This window comes from Cydia strobilella, chromosome 13, assembly GCF_947568885.1.
Source record: "Cydia strobilella chromosome 13, ilCydStro3.1, whole genome shotgun sequence".
Taxonomy (NCBI): Eukaryota; Metazoa; Arthropoda; class Insecta; order Lepidoptera; family Tortricidae; genus Cydia; species Cydia strobilella.
The window spans coordinates 9,293,316-9,309,717 of record NC_086053.1 but is presented as its reverse complement, the minus strand read 5'-3'; the positions used below and the strand labels follow the sequence as shown (position 1 = coordinate 9,309,717).

Here is a 16,402-nt window from a genome sequence, read left to right as displayed (position 1 = left end):
TTAAGAAAATATGTACAAGTACACGTAGATTGCCCACCTAAATTACCAAGCGGATGAAAAATTAACAGACTGAAAATCTATAGTTATGTTAAAGTTTTTTAAACATTCGTTTATTAAATTAATTATGTAAATTAACCATAATATCGTTAGCTAGTGCAGTGCATACTAACGAGGCTAAGCGTTATAAAATATGGGAAAGTTCACTAAATATTTTAATATTTAACGAAGCGAAGTTGCTCGCAGCTTTTCTTTGCACTTTGTTAGTAAAACATTTAATGCAACGAGTTCGTAATCATTGCATTATTAGGTAAATAAATAAATATCGGTGGTCATCTTACACATAACAACCTAGCCCCAAACTAAGCAAAGCTTGTACTATAACATGCTAGGAGACGATATACATACTTATATAGATAAAAAAAAAAAATTAAAAAAAAAAAATTAAACTGTTTATTTCAAGAAAGATTACAAAGACTATTTACAGACTTAGCCTAATCTACATTCTAATAGATTGTATGCTAAGTATGGTCTATGGTATAATATGCTATATATAACAATTATGAGATAAATACATACTTACGTAATATATACATGGAAAACACCCATGACTTAGGAACAAATATTTGTGTTCATCATACAAATAAATGCCCTTACTGGGATTCGAACCCAGGACCATCGGCTTCACAGGCAGGGTCACTACCCACTAGGCCATACCGGTCGTCAAAACCTACCTGTATTTCTCATGAAATGGCTTTTATATAAAAGGTCGTACTGTCAAAAACGGTATTTTCTCACAAAAATATAATTATATTTTCACTGTCTATCTGAACGTACATAAGTAATACTATTCTAACGAAGTAGACTATTCTAATGTAAATATTTTATCCCATCATCAAACTGGCTATGGCTTGGTTGACTTAGAAATTATTTCCTTTAGAGATATTCACCCACTACTGATCTGGTATCCTATATAACTATACACAATAGAGTACTCCAGTTGGCATATACACATATAGGTTTTCTATTAAGATCAAAGCGAATTGCTTTCTATTCACACTATAATGATCATTTCTTGAGAGCGCCCTACGCAATTCAGCGCGGTTTAACAATGAGTATTGTGGTTCAGCCTCATATTCAATTAGTATTAGAGTGCTTAAGCTTAGCTCGGCGCCAAACGGTCGCTCAGCTATTTAATGTGCTAGCAAATAACGTAAGATACCTATGTTATAACTTTGATGCTTGTACGGCTTTTGTTTTGTCAGACGGATGAGATAATTTCTTACCTTGTTAAGCACTCGTTTGAACCCTTCTGCGGCGTCAGCATGGCCGCCTCTTTATCGACTGTCACCATATCTGTCACGTTCTAACAAGTAAATGCGAGTGACGCATGAAGCGACAGGTGATAAAGAGGCGGTCATGCTGACGCCGCTGAACCATATTAATACCATTATTTGTTTAATCTATAAGAGTTTACCCTTTAATTGAGGCGGTTGGTAAGAAGTTTTTATAGTCAGTTACGGACTGGTTAAAATCGTGGCTGTTTGAAGCTGATTAGCGATAGCCTGTGGTACCTATAATTGAGTAAGAAAAAATGTAATAGATAAACTAGTTTTAGTTCCAAAACTCAGCTACATTATACTAGAAAATAACCAAGCGACTTATTTACCAAAATCTTAATCTTAAGACCTATACTCATATTAATATATATTATTTTGGATGAAGTGATAGTTTTGAAATATTGCATAAATAGATCATTATCTTAACGCGTTCAGAGGCGGTAACGGCTATAGCCGTACTTGCCAATTGAGTTTTAACACTTTTAAAAGTAGGTAAGCTACCACCGTAAGCTATCACCGTGCGTACCGCTGCCGAACGTGTTAAGGATAAAGCTATCCCGTAAGGCTTGTAATGTATAATGAAGCAGTGTATACCTACTATGTTTTAAAAACTGTTGAGTTATTTATGAGTAGGTTAGGATTCTATTCGTCGTGTATTAACATGCCACCATCAAACATTTGTGTTAAAATTGGTGAACCATTTCTCCTTAACACAACTATACACTGATTTAAACTAACACGATTTTCACTAATAAACGTAAGTTTGTACGCGATTAAGTCCCGTATTAGTTTTAACACAACTAACTCCAAAAGAGCCTAATAAAGCAACAAGTATTCTAGATCTCACTAACTCACTCTCCGGTAAAATTTATTAAATTTATAACTAAGTACGAGTACATATAAATGTATGTGAAAAGGTATTATTTTACTCTTTAGTTGACTGTTCGTACTTGTATAAATGTATAACCAAAGTTTATCCAACCCACATCCATTCCGTCTCACATAACACTTGAAGCTCGCCGCCTTCATGCCGGTTACTCAGAATTTATTGAATTTACTTACAAAAGCCTGAATGAAATACTTGCCTACCTACTAAAGCACGCATTTTAGCTGGAAATGTTTCAAACCTTTACCAGCATAATACATTATGTATGCGAATTTCATTGTTAAACCTTTTTTAAATCGCAGTGCGGTGGAATACCTACGTCAGCGAACTAGCTTATTTAGGCTAACTTGTGGCATTTACAAGAAGGAATTTATGATAACATAATGATTATGTAGATACAGTTGGTACGGTGTAGTATTGGGACCGTGCACGATGGCAGCGCCGCCTAGCGTTGTGTTTTGATGTTTCATTATGTTTTAATGGCCCACTTCGTGATTCTCTTCCTGGGGATACGTATGATGCTTGCAAGTATAAAAACTGCCTTAATTTTTTCACAGGTTTAAATCAACACATTTTATGTTAAAAATTATGTTCTCCCGCTTAACACAATGTCTTTGTGACAGACAACAGACAACCCTACGTGCCAAAAGTATGCTTTTGACGGGCTTTCAATAACTGTTATTATATAGTACATTTCGATGCTAGTGCGAAAAGTATGTCATTACTCCACGAGTACCGAGATATCTTGCCACGAGCCGTAGGCGAGTGGCAAGACTCGGGACGAGTGAAGAATGATATTTCCGCACGTGTATCGAACGACGTTTTTTACTACAGTTGCGAAAAAATAAGAAAAGCAACAAGTAAGGAACGGAATTCGAAACTTTTATATTATTAATTCTGTGACATCATTGACATTGACATTATGAAGAAGTGTTTTTCTAGCTTTTATTCGACTAGAATACATTTTGTTATTATTATTGAACCCACTTCAATGAGTTTTTTTTTTTCAAATGCATGTTCTATAAGACAGAAACAATTGTAAATATTAAAACATTGTACTATTATTACCTAAATATCGTCATTTATGATTATTTGTGTATCGTATATTTATAAAAACAATATCGAATGTTGCCTTTGGAAACTTAAAACATTCTTTCAGTAAGAAAATACGCCTCTTCTTTGACAGGCGTTCCGTTCCATTCAGACAACTTATTAAGAACGGTTTTTCAACATTAAAAAATAAACGAGTTATAATACTTATAATGATGAAGAGGTAAGTAATAAAATATGAAATATGCATATTTTTCGTATTCTTACATTAACAGTAGGTTTTTATGTTGATTACGACGTTTAAATGAAACTAATATTAACACTCATCAATAAGTAGTCATGAATTGGAACAAGTAAAAATTAAAAAAAAATTGGAAAAGTAAAAAGCACTAGTTCGCGAAAACCAACTTTGCGCACACTAAACAGCCACGAAAAGTAGCACTTTTTGAGCAACTGTATTAAAAACTAATTTACAATCGCCTAATGTTGGTTCACTGTATTAGCCATACTATTTTTTTAACATCCAAGCAAAAATATGTGTTGACATAGACTAGATAAAATGTTTAGCCGTTACATTGTTAAGCCTGGAATAATACTATATGATATAAAAGACTAATTTCTAGCTCGGCGTTGAAAATATATAAAATTTGCTATTATTGTTTCGTCCATTATTATTGCAGTTTACCACACAACCAACAGCTATCGTTACCCATTTTTTATCGTAATTATGATTTTAAAGCTAGAAATGTGAACAAATAACTGAGAAGTATGGGAATTGACAGAAACACTGCTACCAAACTTGCCCCATTTATCCTTCGTTTGGTGACCTAAAAGTCAGCCGCACAAATAGTTGACCGCCTCTCGCGTCACGCCGAGAGACACCCATTTTTACACGACTGCCCAAAAAAGAGTGTAATGTTTTCAGCGTTCATGTTTGTATGTATATATGTATGTGACTTTCTTTATTCTAGTTGTAGTGATACTGTGTTTCGATAAATAAATCAGGAGAATTCAACTATAAACTTAGAAATTACGCTACACACGCAAGCTACTGCACGAATGGGACCGTAACTACGAGGGATTAGGCGCTAGACACATTTCACTTTGCAGGTAGGACGTTATGCAGATCACCGAGCGCCGGCAAATGGAATGAGAATATTCTTTAGTCCTATTGAAAACTAGATACTCACTGAATGAATTGGACCGTATTTGCGAGGGCATGGGCGGGCTAAGCACCTCGCTGCCCAGGCTGCTCACGGAGATGACGTCACGTAGCTCGCCGAGTGACGACGAACGCAGCGTAGGCAGCGAGAAGTTCACTTCTTTGGTCCTGTTCAACAAAAGTTTGATTAAAATTGTTGCTGAATGGATGTTTTTATGTATCGCCTGAAAGTTAATTAAACATCTTACTCGTAATATATTAAATGTTATGTTCTATGGATAACAAAACAATTTCTGTTATTGCTTTGTTCTTAATACTCTCGCTGCTAAGCGAAAACAAAGGAACAAAGCCAATCATAATAAAATGCTAATCAAATACGATCAATAGGAGATACTCGTACTTAGTAAATAATCCCATTATGGATGGTATAGAAAGGATGCCAATCTCTTATGGCAGAATTGTTGCAAAAGTGACCGCTTTCAGCTTTAAATAATAATTCCTAATCTCTCCGGTGGCGCTAGTTAGGCTCTGGGACATGAGTATAACATGAACCAATAAATAACTTTTTTGGTAGTATTTCGGTGTATGGTGGCGCCGCCTAATTACTGTTTTTTGACGGACACTTCATCCCGTATTTTGTTTTTGACATGAATGCATAAAATTTGTTGACATAATATTGATTATTTGTAATACATTTTTTGATTTGTATCTATTAATTTTAGGTTTAAGATTCTTTATTCTCACTAAGAATTTGACAATTCACTTACATGAGAACTTAAAACTACACAAATACATTTATTTTGCATGAAATTAGCGAAAGAACTAATAACATAAGAGGGTATTTAAACATACAGTAAAATAAAATCGGCCGACTTTTAACAAAACAAGGTGATTAGTGGTTAACATTTCGTCTACTTGAGATGTACACAAAACGTTTTGTAGTTGACAGTAAGCTAAGGCCCAGTTTAACTTATTTCCGAGATTCGTAATAACTGTGCGTCAGCGGGGATCATCCCTGTACTGGTCAGTATAATGGATAAGTAGACCGTAGGTGTCGCGAATATCGGGACTGGTTTTTAGTTGCTATGAGTTTATTAAATATTCAACTATCGATCTTATTACTTAGTTATGTTAGGGTCTTTTTTTGTAATGGTCATGTACATATTTTATTTATCGTATGAATGGTACAATGCAGTGCAGCAAGTACGCTAACTTACAGATACTGGAAGTGGCAATGTTTTATGTTTTATTACAATTATATTATAGTTTTATTACAGTTATTGTTTTTATTTTATTTATTAGGTGTTCAATTTTATAACTCTAAGCGTTCTTGGTAATGTGATATGTAGATTATATACACAATGATATATTATAAAGGTGCTATTTAGGTATATACAGACAAGATTAAATTTTAAATGGTCTATTTTTTTGGTAATGTTATTTTTAATTTATATAAATTATATAGGTATGCGAATTTTTATTTTATTTTATACAGCTGCTGTTTATGATTGACATTTACTTTCCGAATATTTAAATTTATTCTATGGCGAATCATTGCTTACGTGTTTTTTCAATTGTTTTTTAAAGCTGTACATAGATTTGATTTCTTTTATATTTTTTGGCAGTTTATTATACAGCTGAGCGCCTTCATATAGTATACATTTTTGTCCGAATTTTGTTCTGGTTTGCCGTAGAATTAGGTCATTGGCATTTCTGAGTCATTTTTTGTCTAGTATTCTTTTGCGAAAAACCTATTTGAGTGTGTATATTTTTATTGATTATTTTTCGTACTAATAAACATGTATTCTATGTATATGTCTGTTTGATATAAAGTATCCGAGTTTCTTTGTATATTTTTGTTGTTGGTGTTAAATAGTCATAATGAAATAATGCTTTTATTAATTTGTTTTGGGCTACTTGTAGTAACTGTAGATTCGTTATTGCTGCCGAGCCCCAGACTTCAATCAAATAATCAATATGTGGCTTAATGAGGGAGTTGTAAATCATATAACGCGTTATTTTGGGCAGAAAACGTGCAATTCCCCGTGTGGCTGCTGTCAAGGAAACTATTCGGTTTCTTACTTTTTCAATGTGTGGTTTCCAACTTAAGCTTTTGTCTAAAATTAGGCCAAGATATTTCTCTTTGTCTACTTGTTCAATTATTTGGTTATTTATTGTAAGCGGATCAAATTCATCAATTTTCTTGTTTTTTGCTAAGAATATAATATAGTTAGTCTTTGTAGTGTTAATGGTAAGTAAATTACTCTGAAACCACGCATTGAGAAGATCCAGGTCACTTTGTGGTTTCGTTGTAACATTGTCTATAGTATCTGTCTGAATTTATTAAATAATATAATGTAAATAGTCATGACGATCATAATATAATTTCATGTAGATTAGTCTAGATCAATTTATAATGTAGTTTCATATTTTGAGAATAAATACGAGTATCTAATCTAATCTAATACGCAATGTAATCACGTATATTAACTAATAGAATAGAATAGAATCTGAAGCCCTAATAAAATTAAGCGTAACTGAGACTGGTGACCCGACAGTCTATCTATAGGAATAGGACCCATCTCATTCGCCTTTTATTGTAGACTGACCCTCCTGTCCAAGCATATTAGACCCGTAACCTTTACTTGTAACAATTTAGTTTTAAAGTGTGTCGACAGATGGCAGTGAATTTACTGGGGTTACAAAATTTACTATGACCAAAGATAGATATAACTCCGTAATAGATGGATACAGTCTAAGGAAAAAACGTGCCTCGAAAATCAAGAATATTTGATTCTCGTTCAGAGGGCGCTACTAGTTTTGGCCTACAGTCGTATAGATGGCGTTGACGGTTTCGTTTGTTATTTAACAATTTTAACGCATATCAGTGAAAGAACATGGGTCAAAATCATAAAAATAATTAATGCAAATAAAAAAAATCATTTATCTATATTTAAATACATTCTATCGTATTTTTATAAATCTTCATTTTTAGTTTTAAAGTGTGTCGACAGATGGCAGTGAATTTACTGGGGTTACAAAATGTACTATGACAGTACCGCTCTAGTATAAGTTACTCTATGCTATGACAGTACCGCTCTAGTATAAGTTACTCTATGCTTGTAATAAAAGCTTGTAGGTAAAGACATGGCCTTTTAAATCCCAGAGAAATTTTTGCAATTTTGAATTTGGAACCGTCTTTTATTCAAAATTCGATTTGATTTTCTTTTAAAAGGACTTCGGGACTAGGAAGATAGAAACGACATTGCTTAAGGATATAAATAATGAGCGTACTTAAAATGAACAGAACATTTATATTAGTTAAATTTAAGATGCCAAAAGGCACAATACAGATACTGTCTTGGATCGAACTAGCAAACACGTTCGTCGATTCGTTTGCTTACTCCATTACTGCGGTGAGTACAATTGCTGCTTCGCTTTACAAAAAGGTCTTAAGAGACTTGTTTTTCCCATCTGAAGACATCACTCTACAGAAGCATTAAAGCCGTGAAGATCGTCCAATCAAATGTTTGTTGTCGCAAGTAACGGTTGAGCTGTTTGGAGAGTCGACGTTCACGATACAGTTTTATACTCTATGCCATTGTAATAGGGCGAAAAATGTAACCATACCTTTTTAGACACTTGTGCGGGCTGAAAACTGTTGCTACGGAGACTGAATAGTGAAGTATACGGAAATGGTTACAGTTAATTTGCGTTTTGTCATTAACAGTCTTCGTTCTAGCATAGAGTAACTTATACTAGAGCGGTACTGGAATAGTAAATTTTGTAACCCCAGTAAATTCACTGCCATCTGTCGACACACTTTAAAACTAAAAATAAATATTTATAAAAATACGATAAAATGTATTTAAATATGGATAAATGATTTTTTTTATTTGCATTAATTATTTTTATGATTTTGACCCATGTTCTTTCACTGATATGCGTTAAAATTATAAATAACAAACGAAACCGTCAACGCCCTCTATACAAGTGTAGGCCAAAACTAGTGGCGCCCTCTGATCGAGAATCAAATTTTCGTGATTTTTCGAGGCACGTTTTTTCCTTAGACTGTATCCATCTATTACGGAGTTATATCTATCTTTGGTTCTAGTATAATTATGTTACTCGTAAATACGTACCTACTTTTACTACCTACTACTTCTACTTCCTGCTTTGCTTCTATATAAAAATACGCTGTGAAATAATGAAAAAAGAATAATCCTTGAACGTTTTTAGTTCAATCGTTGAAACGTTCTCTTATCTGTATCCTGTTCCTAGTATAGAAAGATTGAGTTAAATAAAAAAGTACCTATCTGAATTCCGATAAACGTTAAACAAATTAGTTTTTATCGAAAAATTCTTAATCAAAAATAATAATATTTGGAGCGAAACTTCCTAAGGTCGAAAAAGCGATTTTCATACCGATTGTCTATACATATAGGAAAAGTAAACATTCCAAACAGAATAGATAAAAAAAATCCATCCATTGTCTAACACACAATTATTAAGCATTTGCTTTAAATTTATATACGTTTAACCACAAACAGTACTTGTAATTATAACATTAATTTAACTAATAAATTACATCGCATGCTAGTTACTTTATTCTGAAAAATATTTTTGCAGTAGAATAAAATACTTTACAGTTCTTTAAAATAAAACAGAGTTAATTGCGTGAAATAATGCATCAAAGAATATTTATGCATGTATACTTCTTTGATGCATAGGTAATTTTACGCAATGAACTCTGTTTTATTTCAAAGAACTGTAAAGTAGGCTACTGCAAAATTATCTCTCAGTTAAAACTTTGATCGTTATAAATTTAATGAAGTATTGCGACTAGAATTCTTCGACCGTAAAATAGAGGTTCGTTTCCCCGTTTACCTATCAAAGTACTAATTTACTAATATAACTTATCTCAACTGAGGTATATACATAAACTCCAACACGTTATGTCACGAAATGCTCGTAATAACTTATTACGAGCTTTTCGACGTAATGTTTGCATTTTAGCCTACAGTGCGAGCAAGATGCTCATCATCATATGTATATACTTTAGTTGTTTTTTTTTTATGTTAGCAGGAAGAGATCTCTTAATTTGTATGTCATGTCTTAATTTGTGCATCATCATCATTCGCTTGCCCTTATCCCATTCATTTGGGGGTCGGCGCAGTATGTCTTTTTCTTCCATACCTCTCTCTCGGCCTTCATCTCATCATTCACTCACGTTTGTTGTCTTAGTTTGTGTATATGTCTCTTAATTTGTGATCTGCTTAATTTGTATGTAATGTTCTTTTTCATATTGGTGAGCAAGAAATAATATTTGTATTGTATTGTACCTACATGTAAAAATACCTTTACAAAGAATTTTCAGAAAACTTTCTTATTAATTGATACAATTGCTTTTTCGATACAAAATTGAATATAGCTTCTGCGTTGGGCATCAGCTACGTCCCGAACACGTGAAAACTCATTCATCGATCGTGGGTGCGTGGCGTGACTCCGATACCAACATATTAGTATTTTGATAAGCAGTTGTCTTTTTTATAGGTTCGCTGTCATGGCGGCGTAGTCGCGTATTACGCTTGACTACCTATTGTCCTAATTGTAATATGTCGTTTACACTATGCTGTTCAGCTTTATGGCAAGTACGACATTATTTTTGCAGCGGTAGAGGTATGAATGTGGCAAAGAGTAAAAGAGGTACTGACGCAATACTGCATTTTAAAACGGTCACTGGCGATGCCATGCGACGGTTAGATCACGGTATCGGTGGAAACGGCGCGAGCAACAAGTTTGCTCGCCACAAACGTCGGCCATCATTATCGTGATGCATATTTATGTGTAAGTATACGTACATGTAGCATGGTCCGGCGATGTTATGCGGCGGGTAGACCAGGATCGGCGGCGACGGCGTCGGCGAGGGGCTGTTCTTGCGTCTGCGCGCCACGAACACGCCCGCCATTATGAGCAGTAGCACTAAAGCTGCGCTCGCGCCTCCCAACGCAACAAGGGCCGCTTCTGCAGACAAAACTAGTTTAGTAACTAAAAAAATATGTCAAGTTATTAGGGGTAGTATTTTGTTTGAAGTATGGGATCTTTCCTACATACTTACTTTACCTACATACTTAGTTAAATGTAATCAACTAAATTTAACATGGCCTAACTAGTAAACACGTACCCTGTATATACATACATAAATTTATTATAATTAACTGACTTACTTATGTATTTTTAATAAATAAAAATCAATATTCACTTTGCATGCAAAACAATAGAATAGTGACACGTAACGAACAATATTTTTTCTAAAATAATTACTTACAGTTCCTTGCTTATTTCTGAACTTATTGCTAAACAACGAACTTTGAAAGGATAAATTATCTCTAGTGTGTAAGTTATTAATTGATTTGACGTACTTATCTAAGTAAAATCATTTCTTAAAATGAAAACCGATACAAATTAGGTACTTATGCTTTTAACATTTTTGTGTGTCACGCTAAGGGCGAATTACGCTATCTAAGTGTCCACTGGGGCGCATCCCTTATCTCAAATGTGGCTACGATACAGAAAAATCGTATACTATATGATACACACCTTTAATTTTGCCGTCTGGGCTACATCTGAAATTTTACTAGCGACTTCACTAAAGTTTACGCAAGAAAGTCAAATCGAATTGCCACAAATAGACCTAAAAACCTACCTTGCCTCAAAACAGCTCAAACTTTAGACATGTACTGAGCAACATTAGATATGTAGACATATGTTAACAACCAATCTCAAAATAATTGCAATCGCTCAAGTTAATTTTATGCATGAGGTTTAATTCAGAAAGTAGCCGCAGCGTAATAAATTCTCGGCCTAGATTGGTCTATTTGGGAAACCGCTGAAATACATGAAATTTGAAGCTTAGTAATAAATTACAGTCAAGCTGAATGTGCCTTTTGGGGCCTTAGTATAATAAGTATCGTCACTTAGCACTTAGCGACCCAAAGAAGACCCCTAAAATTCAATGAAATCATCACACGTCTCATAAAAGCACTCCGACGCCTGTAAGCCGCTTAACGATTGTTGTTCGGCCTAAAAGCATATCTGCGGAACATGTTGTTTTTGACACTTTCTATTCCCATGTAGTGTTAAGTAAAGGGTCCTACGAATGTTCCCAACTAAAAAAATACTGTAGCATTTAGAAAGTCAATGTGTACTTATACTCTAAATTAATTACGTTACATTAAATAGCATTCAGTTCCAAGAATACTAAATTAAATATTTAAATTAGCAGTAACTGCCAGATAGGTAGGTACGAATATTATTTCGTTCAAAATTCATTTTCTATCAAAAGAAACAATAAGCATATTCTAAAATTATTAAAAAGGGGAATGTTTTTGATCTAGTTTTTCTTACGTCTGCATGTTGCCATGGCTTGAAAAACTTGAAAAAAGAGTAATGGTCATGTAGAAATAACGTATATGTAACGTGCCTAGGTACCAACTTCTATATTTTGACGTAAATTCATTATCGTTTATAGACATGCGACGTGAGGCTTACATTTTTACCTACGCAGTTTTCAACAGATGTAAAGTCAGAGAGAACAACATTTTCCGATATTTTTTTACCAATCTTTATAATAACAACTTAATAGTTACTCATTTGAGTAACTAGTATTTCCGGGAACAAAGGAATGTTCATCATCTAGTACATAACTATTCCCATAACCGTCGTTATCCTCCATCCCCGGCCGCCCTCAAACTTTCGTCTCTTATCGCACAGCTTCCAAGGACTTGACAAGACGGCCTCAATGTCGAGAGTTCAGGGAGTCCCTTGGTCGTAACTTTTGTGATGTGAGAAAATTGTACTAATGATAGATGTTTCAGCCTTTATTTTCGTTAAAAAAGATTAATTGAGCAATCTACAAACATTTGCTGGAATTGTTCTTATACATCAATTTGTAACCTACCATCATGTGACGTTAATAAATGTATTCTATTCTGTTCTATTCTAAAACAATAATTTTGACATCCCTTATATGAGACGGATACTGTTTTAGCATTTTGTTAAATACATATAGAAATAGCGATTGGTGCTCGCGAAATGCAATTTTTTCAGTTGTCTCATTAGGCATTTCGATCGCATTTATGGTGCGCGTGAGATGCCTAATGATACGATACCATACAAGGTCGTAGCAAAGCAAGATGAAAGTCTTAACAAATCAAATCGGCCATTCGTCCTAATGGCCCTTAAAATTATCATAAAATTGAAAGAATACTATCAGCAACATTTAAAGCGCATCTACTTTAAGAGTCGAGAACGACCTAAAGCATTTCAGGCGAACATTTACAGCGCCGTTATGGCGTTAGAAATATGATATGGCCTCATGAACATTTTTATGAACATCATTAAATACGAGTACGAAGGTTTTATAGGTTTATAATAATTTAACGAGGGCAAACGCAAATTTTCTCTACAACTTGTTACAATTTTATGTTACCTATTTCGTTTACATATTTATTAACCTTGTTATTACTTCACGGCCCTGTTCAATACACGTACTTAATGAAATGTAATCAAAAACGAGGCAAAAACTTGAACGGTTTCTTGAAATTTAATATATTAATTTTGTTAAATTAGATCAAGCCAAGATTGGCGTTTTCTTTGAAAGACTAACACGACCGGCACCCGATTTCATATTTACAAATTAAGGGGCTACCCGAGGTTCGATTTTTGACAAATTTTGAATCGTACCTCTTACTTTTGCATTACATATAGAATTATTAAACCAACGGCTGTCGGTTCTTCAATCTTTTATCCCCATTTTTGTCTACCGGATTTTGAAAGAAATTAATACTTATTTATTTATGTTTTTTTTTAAACATTGGCCAAAAATAACACTTTTTTCATATCTCGATTGCTGTGAAAGATTACCTATACATATACGAAATATATATTTGGGTTCGTCTTTGACGTCTCTAAAAATTTGTAAGTAAGGATTTAATTTTAAATTAATTAACACAAAAGTTATGGCAAGAAATGCCAAATATCTCGAAAACAATGAATTTTGAAGTAAATATACCCATATTAAGCTACAAAAAAAACATTAGAAAATTAAGGGATTCAGATCGTAGGTCATTGGGGCATGGGATCCCCTTAAAACGTTAAAATAGTTTCTAGTCTAGCCTTTTGTATAGTATTCTTTATTTCGAACTTTTTGATTAATAGTAAATAGGTTCCAAATTTAAAGACAAAATGATTGCTCTGGGTCATGAGAAAAATCACGGTTACCGCGATAGTTACTATGCTATGCTATGCTGTTACTAGTTTTGTATGTGGGTATTTTTGCACTTTGTAGCTGCTTTTCCTCAGTCACCCGTTGACCACGAACGCTGTAAAGGGTTCGAAACGTCGGAGTGTATTATAAATTCAATATACGCGATATAATCCGTTTCATAGTTTTATTTTATACGAAAATCTATTATAGATCACATGTTTGATTTAGTTGAAAATGATACCAAACATGACTTCAAACCTAAACTTGAACAGTATTAACCCCACACCCCATTTCACACATTTAAACTAGGAGGATATAACCAAACGGAGACGCCACGTCTGTAATTTTCTGTACAAAAAAGTGCCGATTTTTGCGGGGGAGGGGAACGTCCGTCAAAATAGCCATGTCAGATAAACGTCAGTCCATACATTGTGTATGACCATTGGCCGACTATTTTCGACAGAGGGTAACGCCTGTTAATGGCTACTCCGTAATGGTTATATCCTCCTAGCAATTTTTGAGATAAGAAACTATCTTCTCTCGGGACTCAAAATATCTCTATACCAAATTTCAACTAAATCGGTTCAGCGGTTGAAGCGTGAAGAGGAGTTTAAAAAAAATATTTGTTTAGTTTATACGTTTTTATTTCGGAATGGTGTCAATGTGATGCGATAAATGAATTTGGCACTCCCGATTTAAGGATGACTCACGTTAGACCGGGCCGGAGCTTCCGGCGCTTCGTTTTCTATGGAGGGCATCACGTGATCACCTGTCATGTCATAGAAAAGTAAGCGCCGGAAGCTCCGGTCCGGATACGGCCCGGTCTAACGTGAGTCATCCTTTATACGAAAACGATACCAAACACGACCTTCACTGATGTAGACATCTAGATAAAATTGAGAGCCACAAATAAACTTTCAAGAGAGGATATCTCGAAAACTATTCAAGATATCGAAAAACATGACTAAATTAAACTTGTAGTAAATTAAATCAGCTTTCGTTTTGTGTAAAACCGAAAAATGTCGCTAAAAACCGAAAAATGGGACCTTCTAACCCCTCCCCCTCCCGGCTCTAGGGCTACGGCCGGGGACTTGTGTTATGTTTACCTCCTAACTAGTCCAAACAAAGCTACCGAGTCGAAAATTGTGTTCCAAGCATATCCCTCTTGTTGCTTAATCTATTAAGCGTTTGAATGTGTTTGTTCTGTAGAAACACAAATATTGAACGATGTTGAATGTAGTAGCAATTTATTGGCTAGGTTTACTTTATTTGCGAATAAATAAACAAAATTAGTGTTTATTTACACTCTTTAAAAAAAGAACGTCGCAATAAATCAACTTTTCGTTCCACAAAATAAAATTACCTTTCAAATTAAGATCATTAGAACTAGTGACAGAAGAGCCGGTGACGGAGCTGGTGGTGGACGACGTAGCCTGTGACTTCGGGTGCAAATGAATAACGACAGTTTAACTAAAGTACCTAAAACGCCCTACCACGTAACCGAATACAACCTTATGCTTCCTTGTAAAAAAATAGTATTATTACCTCTCAAATTGACAGCATTAGCGATAGAGAAGCCGGTGACGGAACTGGCGGTGGGCGTAGACTGCGACACCGGGTTGGGCGCGGACGGCAGGCTCTGGTACACTCGCGACGTCACTGGGTCGTCGTACTCAGGCGGGCTCGGGTCATAGTACACCTCGGGCTCGGCGCGCTCTCCCGCGTTTTCCGACTCGTACTCTATCAAAAATTAAATGATCTTTAATAGAAAATAAACAGACTTCTCAAAACAGTTTCAAATGCCTTTAAAATTATTTACGGCTATGGCTATGTGCATCTCAAATAATTACAATTAGCCCCAAGACGTAAAATACGTGTCGTGGAAGATTTCTATTCTGGTTTTCATCAGTATAGGTAGTTTAATTAATCAAATAGCACTGTTCATGCAAATGCTTGGTTTTTAGATTTAGAAAAATAGCTAAGTATGCTTGGGTAAGTATTTATATTTTATATTGTTGGGTTAGAATGAATTGCCTACGACTACCTACGCTTTAAAGGTTGTTAATAAAAGTTTTCTCATCATAAAAAGCTTATAAAAAGCGAAGGAACTTCTGCCCATAAAATAAATAGGTTTATATTTTTTAATCACAACTACAATAACGGTTTTCCTTGAATATACGAGCGTTTTGTTCAATCGTTGCTTTGTAAAGTCGTTCCAATTTTCAGTTTCTTGCAATCAAATTTTCTAAACTTTTTCTCGACTGTAAACTTGTTCCTAGTAATTTAACTTCATTTCGAGTTTTGTAACAAGATCACCTTTATAGTGCATCGATTGAAAATTTGTCTGCATAAAGTGATGAAATGGTCTGATGAAAGTTGACCTAATGTGTGAAAATCTTAAAGAACATGTGTTTTAAGGTAGAACAAGAACTTAGTATATCTTTTTGTCGTACCTCTGTTGTTATACTCCTCCTGGTCTGTTAATGATTCTTGAGGGTCGACAGGCGGCGCATACCAGGGCCTCCTAGAGTATATCTTCTTCGTGTTCACCGCCCGCACCTCACCACCATTCCAGCCTGACGGTGGCAGGCTTAACATCTCTTATCATCTGATGATACCTGTCAACAATATACGGAAGTCTTTAAATATTATAATTAATGTGTCTTTTTAAGACAACAATTGTGGAGGAATATGTTGGC

At 34.6% G+C, this 16,402-nt stretch overlaps 1 protein-coding gene across 1 annotated transcript in view; it reads right to left on the bottom strand.

Moving 5' to 3' along the window:
* LOC134746660 (synaptotagmin-15-like) overlaps positions 1-16,402 on the bottom strand; it is a 71,990-nt gene that overhangs the window by 37,986 nt on the left and 17,602 nt on the right. Inside the window, exons 2-5 of the mRNA XM_063681163.1 lie at positions 16,157-16,321; positions 15,249-15,443; positions 10,297-10,459; positions 4,464-4,603 (exon numbers count right to left, since the gene is read on the bottom strand). Of these exons, the coding sequence (XP_063537233.1) occupies positions 4,464-4,603; positions 10,297-10,459; positions 15,249-15,443; positions 16,157-16,301 (643 nt within the window). The 5' untranslated portion in view covers positions 16,302-16,321. The remainder of the gene's footprint in view (positions 1-4,463; positions 4,604-10,296; positions 10,460-15,248; positions 15,444-16,156; positions 16,322-16,402) is intronic.